A 22,701-nucleotide genomic window follows, 5' to 3' on the forward strand; every position below is an offset into this window, starting at 1 on the left:
TTTATATATACACTCTTTTGGACTTGACCAACTAAAATCTTTTTTTTTTTCTTTCTACAATTTAATTATTATTTATATAATATATGTCGGTTCTTGGATGGAAATTATATATTCTGTCGGCCGGCCAAATGGAGTTTTTTTTTTTTTTTTTTTTTGTCTTGTGGGAGTCAAGTATGGTCAGACAAGCAGAGCAACTTGAAAACATTCACTAAATAATTCGTATTGGAATCAAGTTCCGGTACATGTGTGATAACACTGTTAAGAAATCAATAGAATTAAGAATCTGGAATCCCTGTTACCATGTAATCTCCAATTAGATACTGATTAATCATGTGATTTTAGCTACTAAAACTAAAACAGAGTATAGTTTTCAGATCTCACAAAATATTTTCGTAGTTATCGTTTATTGAGTTTCAAGTTAAAATAGTGTAACTGTTAATCTGGCTGCTGTTAACAGTTCTGGTTGGAATTTTTTATTTGGGATTCTCCTATCCTAAGGCATTATATCAAAATGCATCTGAAAAGGTACCGACATATGTTGCTAAAAGAAGAAGGCACATTTCATATAAGAAAGACGGCATATGTAATCAAAGAAACACAGTTTTCTGACAATACTTTCTTAGAATTCAATTCTTTTATTTTGTCAGACAAGAAACACAGTTTTCTGTCATATGTGTTTTTTAGTTTATTGTGCGGATTTTTTGTTGGACTAAACGAAAAGAACAAATGGTTCATCAATGCTCCAGCTAGGTCTCGCGCCATCTTTTTCTTCTTTACTAAGAAATATATACATTAGTTTTAGACTTTTAGTATTATAGTTGTCTGTTGACAAAAAAAAGTATTCTACTAGTTGTCTTGTCTGACACTTTTTTTGGGTGCAAGTCTTGTCTGACACTTAATTCTAGGAAAATATATTTACCTCCATCAACGTTGGTGTCGATAAACCAAAAACTATTCTATTAACCAGATAATTTATGGGAGAAAAGATGGTCTAGTCTCAGATTTTCAACGTATTATATAATGACTAACACAATTAACAAGTTAATCTAAAATCTAAAAGATTAATATAACCAAGTATTGCTTTGTGTATGTTTTCTTGTATGCGAGTAAGAAGACAATTAATGCAATGGTTGAGACTTCAGTAAAATCTAGGATACCTATGGAGTATTAATTATTATGTGTGTATGTCCGAGTGATTCACTTAATTATGTATAGTTATGTGTGGATACGCAGAGTTGGTACAGTGATGATTCTGATGAATGATGATGCTTCAATGATATTAATGCTTCCAAAGATGTAGAAATAAAAAAGGTACAAGTTGAATAAGAATGTCTGACACTTGACAGACAAAAACATATATAAGATAAATACAGTATTCAGTAAAAAACATAGTAAAAGATTGTAAAACGTGACGACAAATTAAGAAGTGAGAATATACGTTTTGTTCATTCGAAAAAAGAGAATATACGTTTTGGGAAAAAAGTGAAAACGTTTGGATGGCACATGTTGGCTACTCGACGCACGGGCGTGGATCTTATTCAACTCGTTCCTTACGCGGTCATGTTCTCGTCACTCGCCGCGTTTCTTTTTGCGGCCTTTTAATATCTCTCCGCGTTTTAATCTATCTGTTCTTTCCTTAATTATTAAACCTGTTAAAGTCGGTTGCTAAGAATATTTTAAAGAAGTTAAAAGGGCCGTCTTGTGTACGGTTTCGTATTCCTTTTTGGGTTATTTAAAACTTCATCAGTAAAACCCAGCAGAGTTTTGTTCACATAATATTGGGCCTCAATTATATGCTGCCTTCGTTTGCTTTTGCTTATAAAAATATTTTGAATTGGTTTTTTTTTCTGTAAGTGAAGAATATAAATCTAAAGCCCAGCACAGCATTGTTTAAGAAGACAGAAGGGCATTCTTGTGTATGGTTTTGTATTTCGTATCTGAGTTATGGAAGCTCACCAGTAAGGCTCAGAAGAGTTTTGTTCACATGTTGTTGGGCCTTCATTGTATGCTACCCTTCATTTCTCTTGTAAAAAAAGAACTGGAAATTTTTATTTAAAAAGATTGGAGAATAAAAGTTTGGAATTTTTTGTAATAAGATCCATAGTTCTCTAGTAAAATTGCTCAACTGGTTGATTTATTTTGAACCAGTACAACCATAAAATTTCCCCCAAGTAAAAGTAGGATACTCACGTAAAGCTATTAAAACGAAATGTAAAGATTAAAAAGATGTTGCTACGTTAGAGTGGGGATTGGTTAAATGTTGCACCCTCTCGTGTTATCACTTTAGAGTGGGATTGGCTAAATGTTGGCACCCTCGTGTTGTACGCTTAAGCCGTAACGTAAAGCCGTAAAGGGATAAATCATGCACGTGTACGGTTCACACTGCCACCTCGAACTCAATCGTTTGGTTCAGCTTTTGCACCAAAAAGAGAGAGAAACAGAATACTTGACGTCGCTCTTGTGCCTACGTATAGTGAACGCCGAAAGTGGAAACTGACGAATGCCATTTTCCTCTTTTTACGTGCCTGCTTTCAGGATAATACTTTTATTATTTACAAAATGGCCTCACTAAACTTAAAATAATTGAAAAACGAACCTAAGTTTAGAAATTGGATTAAAAAACAGCCCCAGACCACATGATGTTTATTAGTCCAATGATAGTTTAGTTGCCACCTTTTTCTCCACCACTTAGCTTTACTCTCAAACAAGTGTGAGATTCGGTTGAAAAAAGAAAGAGAGAGAGAGAGAGAGAGAGAGAGTGTGTGTGTGAGATGTCTACTTCCGATCAACCTCGCCACCACCGACCGACACGCAACCGCCCACCTCTGCCACGACCGCCTAATCCTTCTCGTCCCGTGGTACCTCGATCAAAGGCCTCGAAGCGTGTGCTTCTCCGCGTAGCTTCCGTCGCGTGCGGGATCCAGTTCGGCTGGGCGCTTCAGCTCTCGCTCCTCACTCCTTACGTGCAGGAGCTAGGGATCCCGCACGCTTGGGCCAGCGTGATCTGGCTCTGCGGTCCGCTCTCTGGCTTGTTCGTGCAACCTCTCGTTGGCCACAGTAGCGACAGGTGTAAGAGCAAGTACGGTCGGAGGAGACCGTTTATCGTCGCCGGAGCTGTGGCGATCGCAATCTCGGTTTTGATTATTGGACACGCGGCGGATATCGGGTGGGCGTTTGGGGATAGAGAAGGGAGGATTAAGCCGAGGGCGATTGTTGCTTTCGTGTTAGGGTTTTGGATCCTTGATGTTGCTAATAACATGACTCAGGGTCCTTGTAGAGCCCTCCTCGCTGATCTTACTGGTAATCTCTGCCTCTTTGTGTTCTAATTGACCTTTGTGATTTTGGAGATTCTTGTCACATGCAAAACATGGAATGTGCACAACTTTATGATTCTTGGACACTATTAGGTATTAATGTTATTATATACTTATCAAAAAAAAAAAGAAGTTATTACAAAAAACAGTGTTCTAAAAATTGGTTTAAGCTGCTAATTATCAGATTTGGGTCAACGTTTAAAAAATAGGTTTAGGCGCCTGCATAATCAACAATCACCTTTATAACAGCTTAATTACTACGTAGCCATTTCTTGAACATTGCAAAAAGTACTCTGTTTTGGTTTACTTCTTGTTAATCTGTTTTTTTGAAAGATTATTAAAAAATCTTAGTCTATATGTCCAAAAATAGGTATAATCAATAACCCCCTATAAAAAGCTTAATTAAGTGTCTAGCTATTTTTTGAACATTGCAAAAAAAAAAAAAAAAAAAAATCCTCTGTTTTGGTTTAATTCTTGTTCAATCTCTTTGTTTTCAGAGAATGATAATCGCAGAACACGAGTAGCAAACGGCTACTTCTCTCTGTTTATGGCTGTTGGCAATATTCTTGGCTACGCTACTGGATCATACAATGGTTGGTACAAGGTCTTCCCTTTTACAAAGACCGTTGCCTGCAATGTGGAATGCGCCAATCTCAAGTCTGCTTTCTACATAGACGTAGTCTTTATCGCAATAACTACCATCTTGAGTATCTCAGCGGCTCATGAGGTGCCTCTTGGGGCACAGGCCTCTGACGCACATGGGCAATCCAGTGGAACAGATGAAGCTTTCCTTACTGAGATACTAGGCACTTTCAAATATTTTCCAGGAAGTGTTTGGATAATTTTGCTTGTTACAGCTCTGACGTGGATTGGTTGGTTTCCGTTTATTTTGTTTGATACTGATTGGATGGGTAGAGAGATCTACGGTGGTGAACCGAACCAAGGCGCTTCGTATAGTGCTGGTGTGAGTATGGGTGCGCTTGGTTTGATGTTGAATTCTGTTTTTCTTGGGATCACTTCGGTGCTCATGGAGAAACTTTGCAGAAAGTGGGGAGCTGGTTTTATTTGGGGGATATCGAACATCATTATGGCTATTTGCTTTCTTGCGATGATCGCTACCTCGTTTGTTGCGTATCATATTGGCTACATTGGCCATGAACAACCGCCTGCTGGGATCGTCGTTGCTGCTGTTTTAATCTTTACAATTTTGGGCATCCCGTTGGCAGTAAGTTATACTTACACTGTGAAACAAATAATTTACTAATCTTATTATGCCTATTACCAAGGAGATTTCATGACACTTTTACTTTGATATTTTTCCTGCTCTTCTGTGTCCACATATTTAAGCTTATACGGTGTTACTGATGCCATTCTTACTCTTCCGCAGATAACTTACAGTGTTCCATATGCGTTGATTTCCATACGTATTGAGTCCTTGGGCCTAGGTCAAGGTGTGTATCATTTTAATATTGTGGTCACTGCTTTAATTTTTTTACAAGTGAGTGGTGTTCTTATCGAAGTTATGTTGAGTCAGGCTTATCTTTGGGTGTGCTGAATTTGGCTATAGTCATCCCACAGGTATGCTTCGTTCAACCATCCTTTTAAATTTATTTGACACAAGTATATTCTTGTTTGAAGGGAGTCCATAAGGACCATAACCATGCATTAGTGAAGCAAATGGATTCTTTCTTTAGTTGTCATTAGTAAAAATCCATTTATTTGTTTTAGTTAGTTATGACAAGTAATAGGATATTTTTTGTTTACTTTCCTATTGCTGCCGACGATGCATGTATTTCCTATGTTGTTTATGATTTTTTGACATCAAACCTTAGTTCTATTGTTTAAATCACTGTGGTTAACTAACAATGGGATGTGTATGCAGGTGATTGTGTCTGTTGGCAGTGGCCCATGGGACCAACTATTTGGCGGTGGGAACTCACCAGCACTTGCAGTTGGAGCAGCTGCAGGTTTCATTGGCGGAATTGTAGCCATCTTGGCTATTCCCCGAACAAGGATTCAGAAGCCCATCCCTCTCCCATAACATCCTCTCTTTTTTTGCTATAAAGTATGTCGCAGTTCCCCCTTTTTCTTGTGTTACCAAACGTATAGCCAAGCACTTAAAAATTGTCACTGATTAATAAATCTTGTTAATGCAAAATAGACGAGACTTAGCGAAGGAACGCATAAAGAGTGGTGTGTGAAGGCATGGTGGAAGATTGGCAAGGAGATGCACCACTTATTGTGTGATCCTTGCTGAATTCGTGCAGTGGCCTTCTTCTCGTGTGACTAACTTAGCTGCAGCGTCTAGGACCTAACTCCCTCTGCTTCAGGGCTATGATCCTTGTGTCCACGAGGAGCAATAGAAGTTTACCCAACGAAATAATAACACATCATTCAGTTTGTTGTGAGGTATATGTTGGAACCCCCCAAATCGGGTTCTTCTCTGTTTCTTTGTTGTCTACCTAAGGTTTTACCACTTAACCACGTACTTGTAAATTAAAGTGATACCATGTCTACCAATGGAGAGTTTGTAACGGATGCTGAAATTTCTGAAAATTTTACAAGTTCTTTTTCCTGAAATAGTTCAAGAGAAGGCATCAGAGTAGGATATATAATAAACTATAGTAATAGGCATGATATGATATATCATTAGCAAGATTGATCATACTTTTGTGTGTACAATAGTACAAGTAATTGTTTTTCTGGTGTCGTCAAATCTGTAAACAAATGGATTATAAGCAAAAACTGAAAACTTATTCAAGCATGACTAAACTTTGTTGAGCTAGAAGGAATATTAAAAACACGTTGGTGTAATTTCTTAACAAAAAAAATTACAAATACATATGGGACCTCAGTATCTGTTGGATTTGGAGAGATCGGTCTTATCTTATGATATAAAAGAAGTAAAAAAAACGTGGTGTTGCCAACTCAACGGAAAGAACTCTCTCATTCACAGTCAAATATGGCGGGTTTCGCACTTCAATATATAGTTCAATCCTTTCTAGAAGAAGGATACATTTTACACCTCCTACTCATTAATTAATAAATGTGACCTGCTATTACGAAAAAGATTTACGTCTATAAAATACTGTCGAATTTAACCATTTTTATACAACCATGAAATAAGTTTAGATTACACTATTACAGTACCGAAATTGTTAAGTATAATGTGTTGATGTCTTGTTCAAAACACTACGAGAATGAGACTTGGGGATATACTCTCAACGACGGTAAGAAATTAAATCCCAATAAATCACATAAGTTATGTCAATGATTGCAGTTAGCCCGGTATCGCAAGCACCACATTTTGGATATGTTAAAAATCCCATAATGTGTTATCCTTTTTTTTTGTAACACTTGCTCATTAATTAGAAAAAAGGTCTCAGGCCCAAAGTATTTTAACCCAATAACGGGTCTATTACAAGAGAAGAGCGCAGAGATAGTTTTGCTAAACGATCCGCTTCGACATTTAGCGATCGGGAAAGATGAGAGAATGATATCTCGACAAAAACAGAAGAGATCCTTTGGATATCGTTAACAATACCAAATATCTCTTTTACTTGCATGTCGTTGTTGATAGCTCCGATGAGCGTTAAGTTGTCAGAGAAAGCTTTGAATTTTTTATGCCCAAGTTCCACTACAGAGAGGAGACCAGATCGGAGAGCAATTGCTTCCGCTACTAGTGGTGAGGTGATCGATGCGAGGTTAGAAGATCCTTGATTGAGTTGCGTTCCGTTCCCGTCCGAGATGATCCAAGCGATTCCAGCCTTTTGTGCTCTCTTATCATAATGTGTTATCCTCATATGTGATAAAATCTTTTTGACGAGAAAAGAAAGACGACTCTCCACTTTATGTCATGTTTACATTGCATTTCTTTTTTTTATAAGAATTGGGTTGTTGTAAGCATTCACTATTGGCCATTGCTTCTCCTTTAGTCGCCTTCGGATTACATAAGTGGGGAGTTTTTCTTTAAGTCATAACCTTTCTAGCTTTAGCTAAAAGAAATAAAGTAATTACTTTTTTGAATGAAACAAAACAATTAGCTTATATATATATATATATATATTTCAAGATTTTTACTTTAAAAAGGTACTTCAAAAATTTTATATCACAAAAAGTTATGTGACGTCCACCTTGTATTTGTTGATAAGTACATTTTCTCGTCATGTGCGTGCACACTGGCCCCAAAAAGTAATATATGCGCATGGTATCACAGTTCATTAATTCCAGACGGTATACACATGTGTTCGTGCAACTACCCAATAACCCAAACCAAACTTATTCGAACGTGCCGGTTACACACATTATATAAACACCACCTTGAGAACATTAGTCATTAGACTGCGATAGTCAAAACCATCCTTTTACTCTATTATATCATAGGTCCTTTTAGTATTTAGCTTAAGCGCTAGTTTGACACCTAAATTATACTATCTTATAATATCCATCCCTAGTTACATCACTTACACTTAAGTCACATAAACTCAATAATGGCATAGAAAACAATAGCAGAAAAAGTTTTCCCTTGCAAATTTTCAAAGATTTGAAACACATGTTCTTGTTTGCACTCACTGGCGTCTGCTGGCGTGGAATCAATCATTAATTGTCTTCAACTTGATCAGAATATGACCAATTTAATCAATCTCTCATTTTCTTACTCGTCCATATATTAACAAAAATATATAATTACTATTTATTTTAGTGTTTTATGTCGGAAAAGGAAGAGCACCAAAAAGAGTCCGTCAAGACTATATATATGAACATGAAATTATGAAGCAGCATAATTAAATTACTAGGTATATAGTACTTTTAGTACATTTGTTATATAATATAAATATATTTTCTGATTGTGAATTTTTGGACAAAAGTTTTATATATATATATTTCCTAAATATTGAATCAAAAAATGTTATATGATTCCGTCTTAAGTACTAATTTGCAAATTCTATAATGTGTAACTTATAAAGTTGGTTTAAATTTGGTGATCTAATCTAAAGTTCTAGAATGAAATTTCATTTCAAATAAAATATAGTCATTTGGTTTAAGTAAAGGATTATAAGTCTTGCGACATTGTAACTACTTCCTAATTAACTTTGCAAAAGGCATGTAGTTGCAACTGGTGTAAATGGCGATGCATTAACAGTTGATTAAAGTTAATCCTACATGCTTTCTAGAATAACTAAATACTTAATTAACCTAAAACAAATCAACAAACCAAAATAATTGGGAAACAATGGCCCATGGACGAATTTGTCTATACAATACAAATTAGTATAGGAGACTCTTGAATGTAATTTTGGTTCCATTTGGTTTTGTTTATAGTTAAGTTTTCATTTTGTTAATATATATTTGGCATAATGTTTTTTAGTTTAGTTTTGTCAGTTGACGTTGCTTCATTATGAAAAACACTAATACATTAATACTGGTCTCCATTTCCATAACATATTATAGGTGTTTCTGAACAAGATTTTCAAAATAAACTATAACAAAATGTTTGCTTAGTCAATAGTCTATTGAGTAGAATATGATCCTACTCCCATGAACATGGGTTTCAGTTTTGTATATGAATTTCGTTAATATTTTTAAATCTCGTTCAATTTAAAGATTTCAACGAAATCCAAAACAATATATATCCCATAACAAATATGAACTTAAAGCATCTTCAGAAGAAACTCTATAACTTTAAATATAGAGTTTTTAATGAACTTCAAAACTTCAAATTTAGAGTTTGATGAGTAAAATTTCAAATTTGAAGTTTTGAGAAGTTTCATCTTTTCATTTGCATTTTAGAACATATAATTAATTACACATCTCATTTATGATTATTAAGTATTTTCTCTTTTATCGTTTTAATCTTTAAAATTTTTATTTCTCATAGTTATTTTAAATTTATTTTTATAAATTCAAGTTTTACTCATAAAATTAAATAAAAAATTTAAAATAAGATATATAATAATTTTAAACTATAATTAGAAAAAAATACTACAAAAGAAACCTATTAAAAACAATTTTAAAAAGATAGTACATGAATACATAATTATTACACAAATTTCAATATTACAACACCTCTAATAGTCTGTTAAATTTGTTCAGGAACCTCTAGAATCTCCAAAATATTGTCCAAATTTTTTTTTTGTGTAACCGAAGATGAAGCATTACGGAAATAATTTTATGGAATAATATGGTATTTGCTTGTAGTTTAATATTTAATTATGTATTCTATTTATAATTTTATATTTTACTGTAAGATTTTATTAATTAATATTGCTGTAATATTTTTATATGTGTGTTAGTTATTTATAAACGTTTTATGGATTTACATTAATTATGATAAATATAAGGATCATAATGCAAAATACAAATAATTTTGAAGTTAATTTTGAAATTTTACTTTTGGATAAGAATAGTTAGAAATTTTTATATTTTTATTTTTCTTTGATGACAAAAAAAAGTTTTTTTTAGATGCTCTTACAAAGTATCTATCAAAATGCCTATTAATTCCACACACATTTACTGTGACAGCGGCACAGCGCCATATATTATTACAAATTTACCATGACGCCATTGTTAATTAAACAAATCTATATTATAATAGATGAGTTTTTGCTCACTCCTCAACGCGACACATCAGCATTTTGTGGATCCCACTTTTAAAAAGTATGAAAAAATGTCAAGTTCATGGCTCGAACCCGGGTTATTGAAATATAAACACCAACATTTATACCACTAAGCTAAATGATACTTTGTACATTGATGGCCGAACCTAATATATATTTATGAAGGTCGGAAGCTCTTGCTTCTTCGGCTTCCTCTGAGGGTCGGGCCTACAAGTGCGTTATGGGTTTCATTTTTAAATAAGATTCATCACGTTATATGGAAAAAAACTCAAGTTTGCAACAATTATAGTTTTCTCATATTGTAAACTGTTGTCGTTTAACATGAGTTTGGGTTATTTTCATCACTGTCTCAAACAAGTCTGAGTTACAAGTTGCGCCATGTGTCTGTTCGTAATCTATTTTTTCACCGGTGAACTCTTCATGTCCACATCTTAAATCGCTTGATCATAAATGTTCCTAATTTGTAGCCCCTATATAAATCATATATATATGATTCTCATCTTTGATGAACCTAATCTGCATCTCCACAAAACTCATTGATTCCTCTTAGATTTAACCAACTTCTAGAAAATGTTTCTATCTGCCTCTCAAATTCGTCAAACCGGCATCCCGGCGTCACTCAACCTTCGAATCTCTCCGTCTTGGTCGTAGTAGTCAAAGCATAGCATGTGGCTTCTTCCGCTTCTGGGATTCCCTAAACTTCAAGAAAGAAAGAGAGTTTGTGGGAATCACGGTTCTCTTCCTCGATGAAAATGTAAGTTAATCTTCGATCTATCACACTTATTTAACATAATTGTTTTAATTTATTTCCTGATTCTTTGTTGAATAATATTATTTGCAGATTCCGTGATTCATGGGTTTACTCTCGTTGGACGTGCTAATCATTATATGCCATCTTTGAAAGCTGGTTCCATTGTGAAAGTCGATCGTTTTGAGGTTGCTAGGTGCTCCAAGACTAACCATTATTGATGAAGTCATCACGGGTGCTCCTGAGATCAATCTTCAGTCAATATTAGACTGTTCGACAATCTCCAAGTGATTGCGAACACAAACCTAAAACTCCCATGTATAATATCATATTGCATCTGAGTTTATATTATGTTTTGATATCATAACTGATATTTAAACTCACAGATGTGGTTAGGCAAATCCGTTCTGTCCAGGGCTCTGGCTTCACCAAAGAAACAACTCGAGTCGTTATCCGTCTCCTCATTGATCCGTAAGAAACAATCGACACATAATTTCCTTTATATTACTGTCTATATTGTGCTGACATCAATAAACAAAAATATTTCATACCCAAGATTTGTGGTCGTCTATTTATCTCCCTTACTTATCAATCTAATTTTACACAAATATTTATTTTACTGTTTAAAAGAAAACACAATAACCCAAACAATCAAAACACCAAAAACTAGAATCCCAAAAAAGACGAATCATTAATGATCACCTCTCTTTTTGTCTAATTTTACAAATAAACTTCAAAACAAATATACCAAACCAATCAACTCAAACAAATATACAAAACCAATCAACTCAACTAAAACTCAACGACTCATACATTGAGCCAGCTAAACAAATATAAACTACACGGCCAAATATTTAACAATTTACAAACTTATTTTCACAGATGTTTACGAAGAAGATAAAGACGACAACCAAGATCAGTGAAATTACCTAAACAAAAAAGCATAGTAAGTTACAAACTCTGATAAATACAACTAACAATGATTTTTTTTTACATATTACCCATCAAATCAAAGAGAAACAAACACAGCCACACCAGGAGATATATGAGACAATCCCAACAGACACAAAGACGTCAACAACATCTCCACCTGTTCATTCCTATTGTCTTATAAAAATAGCTTATGTGCTCAATGTCAACATGCCAACGCTATTGTCTTCTTATGAGAAATACATATATTCGTTTAAAACCCATTAAGACCTAAATACTAATTGTCACTCATTTTATAGTTATTTCAACAAGTCTTCATATATTTGTTTTAAAGGTCCGGTAAAAACAACAAGTTTAAAAGTAAAAAAACATATAACCAACATAATAAGAATAAAAAATTATTATTTAATACACACAACTTACACAACTAAACTGGAGAAAAAATATCCAGAAACAAAAGGTGCTCTCAACAACCTTAATATAATTTATGTAATCTCATTAGTACAAGTAACAAATTAAAAAGACAAACAAACAATAAGTCTCAGTGACACAACAAACAACAACACGAACTATATCAATCACATTACTAACACAATTTAGTCCTTCATGAATAAAGAACAGTGCATACACAGTACATCATTACAACTCTAACTTTATAACAATAAAAAACTTAAAAAGCAATGATCAACCCAAAACGCAAAATTCACAGCTATAATAACCCTAACAAATATTGAGATAAAACAAGAAATATGTCTTGCAACTCCGCGCTCAATGCCCCTAGTATAAAAGGAAAGGGAAAAAAAATGATTTACAAATGACACGGTAAGGCAAAATTTGAATATTTAATGGTTACCACATACCAGCATCAGATAACAACTTTACTTCAAAGCGGCAAAGTCATTCTCGCGCTCTTCGCTCTCTCTCTCTCTCTCTCTCTCTCTCTCTCTCTCTCTCTCTCTCTCTCTCTCTCTCTCTCTCTCTCTCTCGCCGGCCAAAATTTTCCGATGTGAAAAACAAGCTTCCACTTAACTCAACCACCGTCACGCCTTATCTCCGGCTAAAACTCACAGATATGTCTCGGAGTTTCGGATTCTTCTCCTTCCTCGTCTTCTCTCTGTTCTCCTTCGTCTCCTCCAACGATCTCCAAGTCTTACTCAACATCAAATCATCGCTCCTGGACTCAAACCCCGGCGTTCTAGATTCATGGAAGCTGAACTCTGTCTCCGGTCACTGTAGCTTCACAGGAGTAACCTGCGATTCCACAAGCTCCGTTACAGAGATTGACCTCTCACGCCAAGGCTTATCCGGACAATTCCCGTTCGCTTCTCTCTGCGATCTCAAGAGCCTCGAGAAGCTCTCTCTCGGATTCAACTCACTCTCAGGAACCATCCCCAGTGATATGAACAACTGCACGAATCTCACGTACTTGGATCTCGGCAACAATCTCTTCTCCGGAACTTTCCCTGAGTTCTCCTCTCTGAGCCACTTACAGCATCTGTACCTAAACAACAGTGCGTTCTCGGGCGTTTTCCCATGGAAATCGCTACGAAACGCGAAAGGACTTGTCGTTTTGAGCCTAGGCGACAATCCCTTCGATACGACGCCGTTTCCGGAAGAGGTTGTTTCTCTGAAGAGTCTGACGTGGCTCTACTTATCCAACTGCAGCATCACGGGGCAAATTCCTCCGGCGATCGGAGACTTGACGGAGCTTCGGAACTTGGAGATCTCCGATAGCGATCTCACCGGAGAGATCCCTCCCGAGATCGTGAAACTCACAAAACTCCGGCAGTTAGAGCTTTACAACAACAGCTTGACCGGGAAGTTTCCTCGCGGATTCGGCAGCTTGACGAATCTGACTCGCTTGGATGCTTCCATGAACTATCTAGAAGGCGATTTAACGGAGCTCCGTTCTCTAACCAACCTCGTCTCGCTACAGCTCTTCGAAAACAAACTCTCCGGCGAGATTCCGCACGAGTTCGGCGAGTTCGAAGATCTCGTTAACCTCTCTCTGTATACCAACAACTTAACCGGTCCTCTCCCTCAAAAACTCGGTTCAGTTTCTGATTTTGATTTCATCGATGCATCTGAGAATCAGTTAACCGGACCGATTCCTCCGGATATGTGCAAGAGAGGGAAGATGAAAGATCTTCTCCTCCTCCAAAACAATCTCACAGGCTCCATCCCTGAGTCATACTCCAACTGTTTGACTCTCGAACGTTTTAGAGTTAGTGACAACTCGCTCAACGGAACAGTTCCAGCTGGACTCTGGGGCTTACCGAGGGTCGAGATCATCGACTTAACCGTTAACAACTTCGAAGGTCCGATCACAGCCGATGTTAAAAACGCGAAAATGCTCGGAACGTTGTATCTAGCGTTCAACAAGTTCTCTGATGACTTGCCTGATGAGATAGGTGACGCTGAAGCTTTGACTAAGGTTGAGCTTAACGATAACAGGTTTTCCGGGAAGATTCCCAGCTCTATTGGGAAGCTTAAGAGACTTAGTAGTTTAAAGATGCAGAGCAATGGCTTCTCTGGTAACATACCGGCCTCGATCGGATCGTGTTCGATGCTCAGTGATCTGAACATGGCGCAAAACTCGCTGTCGGGAGAGATCCCGCACACGCTTGGATCTCTCCCGACGCTCAATGCTTTGAATCTTTCGGACAACAAGCTCTCTGGGAGAATCCCAGAGAGTTTGTCGTCTCTAAGACTTAGCCTTCTTGATCTCTCAAACAACATGTTATCAGGTCGTGTCCCTCAGAGTTTGTCATCGTATAAAGGTAGCTTCGATGGCAATCCTGGACTCTGCAGCATGACGATCAAATCGTTTAACCGGTGCATCAACTCTTCAGGCTCGCATCGAGACACACGCGTCTTTGTGCTGTGTATAGTCTTCGGTTTAATGATCTTGCTTGCATCACTTGTGTTTTACTTGTACCTCAAGAAAAGCGAGAAGAAGGAAAAAAGAACTCTAAGACGTGAATCTTGGAGTATAAAGTCGTTCCGAAGGATGAGTTTTACCGAAGACGATATCATCGATTCGATCAAAGAAGAGAACTTAATCGGTAGAGGAGGATGTGGCGATGTGTACAGAGTAGTACTCGGTGATGGTAAAGAACTAGCTGTCAAACACATTCGAAGTAGTAGCACAGACTCATTTACTCGGAAGAATTTCAGCAGCGCGATGCCTATTCTCGACGAAAAGGAAGGAAGATCGAAAGAGTTTGAAACGGAGGTGCAAACACTAAGCTCGATACGTCACTTAAACGTGGTGAAACTCTATTGTAGCATCACTAGCAATGACTCGAGCTTGCTGGTGTACGAGTATTTGCCTAATGGGAGCTTATGGGACAAGCTCCACTCGTGCAAGAAGTCGAATCTCGGTTGGGAAACTCGGTATGATATCGCTCTTGGTGCAGCGAAAGGACTCGAGTACTTGCATCATGGATACGAGCGGCCAGTGATTCACCGTGATGTAAAATCAAGTAACATATTGCTAGATGAGTCCTTCAAGCCTAGGATTGCTGATTTCGGTCTTGCCAAGATTCTTCAGACCAACAATGGTGGTCTAGATTCCACTCATGTCGTTGCCGGAACATACGGTTACATAGCTCCAGGTAAAGAGACTTATTAAACTCTTATTGATCAGTTTGTTATGGTGTTACATTTTTTTAACATCAAAGCCCTTATTGTTGCAGAGTATGGATACGCGTCGAAAGTGAATGAGAAATGCGATGTGTATAGCTTCGGAGTTGTGGTAATGGAACTAGTCACGGGGAAAAAACCGATAGAGGCGGAGTTTGGAGAGAGCAAAGACATAGTGAATTGGGTTAGTAACAATCTGAAGAGCAAAGAGAGTGTTATGGAGATTGTGGACAAGAAGATAGGAGAAATGTATAGAGAAGATGCGATCAAGATGCTGAGGGTTGCAATCCTCTGCACCGCGAGACAACCTGGACTTAGGCCGACGATGAGGAGTGTGGTTCAGATGATCGAAGACGCGGAACCGTGTAGACTGATGGGCATTGTGATTAGTAAAGAGAGTGATGTGAAGAGCAAATAAATAATTTGAGGACTGAGGACCAAATCTCTCCCTCACTGGTACTGGTTATGAAATCTTAGGTAATGTAATGTTCTCTGATGTAAACTATATGTAATTGTAGTTGCTATATCATAGTAGTTGCCCTTCCCAAAATTCTACAATTAGAATTAAACTATATCTTGTAATTGTAGAATTTTGGGAAGGGCGACTACTATGAAATCTTTTAGCGGCTAGTTGCACTATGCTTGGCTAAAAGAAATGCATATTCGGCTTATTAAATAATGACTACCAAACACTGCAAGCAATCAGTTTGTTATGACTTCTCAAAACGAAACCAAATCCAAATTGAGTTCTTGTGATGATGAAATGAAAACTATTATCGTGTAGCGGTTTAAAATAATGAAAGGATAACACCGTCACCCGTGATTCTTAAAAGTTTGTCAAATGTACGTGGGCTCAAGAATTATAGTTGCCAACTTTGACCAACATATAAAAAAGGAATTAAGGAAAAAGAGACGTATATATATGAGATATTCTCTAATTATTATGACACTCTATTCCTTTACTATCAGACAATAAGGCATTGTATCAAAAGTTTCTTATACAAAAGCATAAAACATATAGTTTACATTTGAATTTTCTATTAGATGGAGGAAATAACGTAGTCAAAAAACAAGTGTTGCACAATACCCGTAATAGAACAACCTTAATGCAGACAAACATCATAATTCCATCAGTTTATAATTGCATTATTTACAAAATATGGATAAGAAACTAATTCATCATATACCTAACACATTGCCACAAGACTAATCTTACAACTTTTAACACAATTTAAAAAGCTGTCTCCCCCACCCCATCTTTTTTTGTTCCCTTGGTTTGCAATTCAATCCAAAGAATGCATCAACACAATAAGCCAATATTTAATAGAAAACTCAAAAGCATTTAACAATGTAATGCGATTAGTGTAGTGAAACACTAAAAAAAAGAATATGCATTCATGAGCGAGTTTGTGGTTAAAAAAAAAAATGAAAAAAAGAGAGTTTGTGGTTGACCAAAGCATGGCATAGCCTTTGTCAGTGGTTTAACTTGATTTTTGCAAGCAATCATTACCATTAAAGCTATAATAAAGTTGAAACAATACAGAGACCAGAGTTGTGGTAAGCAACATACAAGATAACATAAAGCTAACCAAAGAACTGTCTCCTACTACTATACAACAGGTTTTATATCTTTATCCCCAAAAATAAGAAAGAACTATCCGTAAGCAAGATTTTGTCAGCGGAATAGATCTTGGAATGACCACATTACGAATCTTGCAAAGATATCAGACTCCAGGAACTCGATATGAGCAGCTCGACCGATAAACGAGTTGAGGTTACGACCATACAAGGTTGTGTCGAAGTTGACGTCGCAGCGCATGAACACTCTCTGGTGGTGAGAAGCTTTTAGTGTCGGCCCACGTATTTGGTCCATACAGTTATTAAGCATCTCCAAGAAAGCAACGCCTCTTTTTGAGTTGTCGGAAGAAGCTGGTTGGCACGACTCGATCCTAGCTGAGTGATATGGAACATACCCATCCTGTTATTATGAAAAAAAAGTATTGTTAGTTAGGAATAAATCTAGCAAGATATTTGTATTAAAAATTTCAACTAATTTTTTTTTTTTCACAAATTTGGGAGTCTAAAAACTTTTTCTTCGCGCAAAGTGGGCTTATGTCTATGTAATTTTCTTCAAAATATTTCATTCGGCTTTGTTCAGAACCGGCCCTACTTATAAATGTATTAATGGAATGTACCTGAGGAGATGACAGGAGAATTATATTCTTGAAACTGTCCAGCGTCTTTTGCTGCAAAGAGTTTCAAAAACTGACATTAGGACCAGAGAAAAAAAATTTGTTTCAAAACTGATACAAAAACTTGATGAAAATGTTAGGATCTTTATCTACCTTGCAGAGCTTGTAAAAGAAAGTGTTCTGGAGATCAGGATCATCAGTGAGCGTAAGCTGATGAATAACCTGAGTGCTCTTCAGCATCTTCAGGAGCCAAAGTCCAGAATTAAACAAGGAGTTTGAACTGTATAGGTAACCCAAGTGTGGACCCGAAAGCGATAGATATGTGTGTAGATACTTCCTGTATGGCTCCATCAAACTATCTGCAACAACATAAGATATAATGATGAACACAAAACAGAAAATTTATCGAGATTCCTAAGAGCATTTTACCTGCTAGTGCGGCTCTGATGATGACATTGCCGATTGAATGTCCAACAAAACTCAGCTTAACGTTTTTCAAGCGACCGTATTTGGCATGTTTATCCATTTTCCTCTTGAAGAAAGAGACAACTTCATGTGCAAGCCTCTGTCCCATTTCCCTGAAATCTCCATGTGTTTTCTCCTCATTTGATTCAGACATGAGACACTCTATCTTTGGATCAATCATGAGCCACTGGTTCCGGATAAGTCTTAGGTCTAAGTGATGCCCCTATAGTAATCAACAAAAAAAAACAACAAATTTAAAAATACACAAAAGCAAACGTTAAAAAGCAATTTGAGCAAAGGTACAATGATTAATCTAGAAGATACTTGCCTGGAAACCATGAACAAACACGACGATCTTCAGCTCACGCCCACTCTGCTGTGGATTATTATGTTTTCTTGACTCATTCTCGTCATTAAGTAAGCTAGAATCAATTTTATCAACATGTCTCATGGAGGATCTATCACTGAAAGTACGTTTTGGTGCATTCCAGACGCGCTCAATTATAACAATGGGAACTCTCATAGGATCACCAAATATATGCATGTCCTGTATCCCCCGATTGTTTATCTGCACCCATTAGTTGTCACAGATGAATGTTTACAACTTAGAAAGCCAACAGTTAACTGAAACACTGAAAGACAAACCCGCATTTGTGCAATGCTTCGACGGTGAAGTTCAGCGCGGGTGGCTGCAACTTGCGCAGGCTGCATAAGAGCAAAAAGAATTGGATGAGTAGAGCCAAGCTTGATTTCGGAAACATAGACTGTAAATTATAACTTACATCATTCAGTTTCAACACACTTGTGGTGGCTCTTTTGTGCGAACTGTGGTTTGAAGTATCATACATCCCACTAATAAAATGATGTGGCATTTCAACCTTGGAGTACACCATCCATATTGACCATTCAGCCCTTCGATCCCTTCTCCAGGTGTCACGAAGATATTCCAAGATCTTTGTGTTATTTTCCCTGGAAAGGACAAATAAGGTCAATGATCAGAATACAGTTTATGTTCATTTTCAGAAGATAACTTACCGATGAAACGCCAGAAAGGTATTCCAAAGATGATGGAGCTGGGTGCCTAGTAAGTGGAATGTGCGAGATAGATGCTCTTTTGAGAAGTTACGAAGCCAGTCATCACTTTCTAAATCAAATGGATTATTCAATTTCTGCGTCAAAAAAATGGAGAAACAAGCTCATATTCCAGAAGATGGTGAAACAAAATAATAGATAAAAGTACACACTCTGCTGCAAAATAAAGCCAAGGACCTCAAGATTGTTTTGTTGCTTGCCTTGTCCTGAGCCTTCTTCATCTTCAGCAGATTCAGGTAAAAGAGTGTTGTCCATAGTGGATACAAACTCAGACAAGTCGATTGTTTGACCAACTGCCTTGCTTAGTCTTTGCATTTCTTGGAGCAAAGTGTCACGCGCTTCAAGTAGGGATTTAACGAATGACACCAGCTTCTTGTCAGCAGAAGCAATCTGAACAGAAGCCAAGTGAGTTACAAAAGAATCAACAAAAGTATTGTTAGAGAAAGAAGAGGATATAACTTAAATAAAGTTCTTGTCAAATCATGCAACTTTGTAACATTTTATTAATTAACTGAAGAGTTGGGAATCAATTAGAAAATGTTTTAAGGAAAAAAAGAAGAAGCATTTACTACAAAGCAAAGAGCTGAGAGTAGTTTCGTTTGATGAGCATAAAGCAACAAATTAATTTGCTGAATCAAAGGAAGAGTTTGGCCATGATGAGAGGATAGTGAAAGAGCACATACTTTCTTGGAAGACTGAACACTGCCGCTGGCTAAATTTTTACCATTACTCGCATCACTGCACAAAACATACTCCCATATTAACTGAAGAGATGCATGAAACTCAGCAAAAGTGGAACTCAACAATGGTTGATGATGCAGAATCCAATTATAAGTAGCGTACCTTGACAAAACTGCAGGACGTTTGTAAGCAGCGGATTTCATGACACTGACGTGGACACTCACATCGATAAGAACCGCGTGTAAGGTATCAAAGTGCACCGGACAGTAAGAATGCAGGCCTGAGAGAGCTTTAGGAGGAACACGAAAATCATGCGCTGCTGCATGGAAAGCATCTATACTCTCTATAATAGGAGAGTATAAAAGCTCAAACCTCAATATAACAGCAGATGTAGCTGACCCCTGCATCATTCACAACTGCTCATTTACTCTTCTACTAGTCACTAAGATCAACAACAAGTCAGCAGCTAAGATAAGAGAAGAAAAAAGCTTTTACCTCAAATCTTTCCAATGGCATGGTGAAAGAGACCATCATGCAAAGACGAACATCCTGCCTAGCGTATTTGATGCGGAAGGGCTGTGATAAGAAACTGTTGTCTTTATCATCTATCTTCCACACTCCAGATGTGTCGTTGGAGGTTGAATCAAGAGCTGTGACCACAAAAGGCATATAGATTCTTATTCTAAAAAAGAAACTCTCTAAATAAACAAAAGATAAATGATTGAGAACAAATAGGTGATGGAGAGAAGAGTACCTACCTTCATACTGAACAACTCGTGAAGGAATCCCAGAGGAGTTGTTGTTGTTGTTATCACCATCCTCCCATCTCATGCTGATCTTTATTTGATACCATCTAAGAGAAGTAAAAGGTGATTCAATATACACTCAAAGCTGCTAGCTAAAAACAATTGAGCAAAGGTGATAGATAATAACGATACCCTTGCTGGAAAAGATCAAGGTTATGGAACCTATGGATATAAACAGCAATCTCCTGAACAGTGTCGACCATAAGCACAGGCTTAACCGCCCTGGCTGCTACGTAAGCCTCAGCATCAAGCGTCTTTGTCTGCCTACTTCTCTGGCTCAGTCCAATTAACCATCCAAGACGCCTTAACATATGGAGCCACACTCACATCACCCTTCTTATCAAAACTTGTGTGTTTCAGGATAATCAAAATCCTGAACCAGTTCTTGTAAATCTCATCCTCTCAGATGCAAACTCATTTGGTCACACACAAGCTTAAACCCTGCAGATAGATAAGAAACACAACACAAAGAGGTGTGGGAGTCAATAAACAAGATTAATAGCGTTGACCAAAAAGTCAAAATTAGGTCAATGAGCTTGAAAAATATATATAATCACCAAATCTGAGGCGGTGGATTGCAATAACTGATAATGTCGAGAGCGAACCGCAACGTGAACCTTAAGAGATCTGAGGATACTGGTAGATAGGAAACCTAGACAAACCCTGAGCAGAAGAGGATCTGGGGAAAGTTACAGGACGATGATGGTAATAAAAGTTATCTCCAGGGACTCAATTTGATTTTTTGAAACTTTTTTTTAAGACAGATTTGATTTTTTTGTCTTTGTCGGGTTAAATGATGGATTAATGTTTATACGACCACACTAGTTCCTATGTCTTTTTGGCTCTATATGTTTATTGTCATATCGATTTTTTCTTTTTTTTTCTTTTTCTTGCGCCGAATCGACCCGCCATTTTAACGGCCTAAGATGAGTTAACGGCCCGTTTTATCTGGGCTATTTAGAAGGCCCATGTAAGAGTATAATACATATCTATATTATTAAACATTTTGGTACTGTTTAGAAACTTAGATTGTAGATTAAATGAAAATTGTTTGTAAACAAAGATAGCAGATTAAATAATTTTTTTATTTACATATTTAATCACTGTATTTTTTTTCATTTACAGATTCTGTCGTTTGGAAACTTGGATAACAGATTAAATGAGAATTGTTTGGAAACACAGATAGCAGATTAAATATTTTTTTATTTACATATTTAGCCATTGCATTTCTTTATTATTTACAAATCTGCCACTTCACTTAAAATCAAAAATTTAAATTTATTAATTACAATGAATTGTTATTTCTTTTTGCTAAAAATAAATACACAAACTCTAATACACTCCTTCTGTTTCATTATAAGTGTCGTTTTAGGTTTCAGCACACAGATTAAAAAAACAATTAATTTTGTACATTTCCTATAAAAAATATTATTACCTATACACCTAACCATATTTCAACCAATAGAAAAATAAATTTTGCATAAGATTAATAAATTTTGCATTGAAAATCGAAAACAACACTTATTTTGTAACAAAAAAAAATTCTCTAAAATGACACTTAATATGAAACGGAGGGAGTATAGTATATATTAATCTGCTACAATACAATTTTCAAGAAAACCAAATATCATAAAATTAATAATAATTCACAAAAACCTACTGTAAAAAATTAAATCATTTTTAAATAAATAAACAAAAAATCAATAGGTTAATATATGAATATTACAATTACATCAAATTGCATCAAGTTATAAAATTATAAATATAATATTACGTACAGATAAAAAATTATTATCCAACATCTATATTATAATATAATATAGGGAGAATTGCCAAGTGTGACTCAAAACTTGGAGTCAAACCCAAAACAATACCCCAACTTGGGTCAAAGGCAAAAGTAACCTAAAAGGCTATTGAAATTACAACTATCCCCTTGTGACCAAACAAAAAAACGGATTTTTTTTTACGTTTCTACCCCTCGCAAGTCGTTTGTTTAGACGACTTGAAAATAAGTCGTCCAGACGACTTAACTGAAAGTCGTCTGGACAGTTAGTCTTAAACATAATTTAAAAATTTTGTAAAAAATATTTTGATAAGTGAAAAATGGGAATTATGTAATTAACATATGTCTTAGGAGGTATAAATTAAGATATAACAAATTTCAATTGTTTTCAGCATAGATGAGTGAAAGTAGTGAGTCATGATATTCTT

At 36.3% G+C, this 22,701-nt stretch overlaps 3 protein-coding genes across 5 annotated transcripts; 2 read left to right on the top strand and 1 right to left on the bottom strand.

Annotated features, from left to right (window-relative positions):
* The first annotated feature begins 2,686 nt into the window (after positions 1-2,686).
* Positions 2,687-5,894, top strand: LOC106343218 (sucrose transport protein SUC4). Its single transcript, XM_013782372.1, has 6 exons — positions 2,687-3,300; positions 3,812-4,539; positions 4,702-4,765; positions 4,849-4,892; positions 5,197-5,379; positions 5,476-5,894. The coding sequence occupies exons 1-5, from the start codon at positions 2,772-2,774 to the stop codon at positions 5,353-5,355; spliced, it is 1,524 nt and encodes a 507-aa protein (XP_013637826.1). The 5' UTR covers positions 2,687-2,771; the 3' UTR covers positions 5,356-5,379; positions 5,476-5,894.
* A 6,612-nt stretch (positions 5,895-12,506) lies between these two features.
* On the top strand, positions 12,507-15,828 carry LOC106295325 (receptor-like protein kinase HAIKU2). Of its 3 annotated transcripts, none has more exons than XM_013731197.1 (3): positions 12,507-12,524; positions 12,573-15,226; positions 15,308-15,828. In XM_013731197.1, exons 2-3 carry the CDS (start codon positions 12,682-12,684, stop codon positions 15,670-15,672), a joined length of 2,910 nt encoding a protein of 969 aa, XP_013586651.1. In that variant the 5' UTR covers positions 12,507-12,524; positions 12,573-12,681; the 3' UTR covers positions 15,673-15,828. The 3 variants fall into 3 exon arrangements, with proteins under 3 accessions (XP_013586651.1, XP_013586650.1, XP_013586649.1); XM_013731196.1 differs by having other exon boundaries at positions 12,508-12,524; positions 12,563-15,226; XM_013731195.1 differs by lacking the exon at positions 12,507-12,524 and having other exon boundaries at positions 12,533-15,226.
* Positions 15,829-16,760: 932 nt separating this feature from the next.
* On the bottom strand, positions 16,761-21,272 carry LOC106295804 (protein FAM135B-like). The gene is made up of 15 exons (XM_013731791.1): positions 21,048-21,272; positions 20,623-20,931; positions 20,443-20,537; positions 20,180-20,334; positions 19,847-20,085; positions 19,687-19,741; positions 19,181-19,393; positions 18,947-19,080; positions 18,694-18,880; positions 18,557-18,616; positions 18,240-18,479; positions 17,876-18,134; positions 17,600-17,805; positions 17,450-17,500; positions 16,761-17,232 (listed from the first exon to the last, which is right to left on the bottom strand). Exons 2-15 carry the CDS (start codon positions 20,799-20,801, stop codon positions 16,930-16,932), a joined length of 2,376 nt encoding a protein of 791 aa, XP_013587245.1. The 5' UTR covers positions 20,802-20,931; positions 21,048-21,272; the 3' UTR covers positions 16,761-16,929.
* Between the last annotated feature and the right edge of the window lie 1,429 nt (positions 21,273-22,701).

Source organism: Brassica oleracea, chromosome C5 (assembly GCF_000695525.1).
Source record: "Brassica oleracea var. oleracea cultivar TO1000 chromosome C5, BOL, whole genome shotgun sequence".
Classification (NCBI taxonomy): Eukaryota; Viridiplantae; Streptophyta; class Magnoliopsida; order Brassicales; family Brassicaceae; genus Brassica; species Brassica oleracea.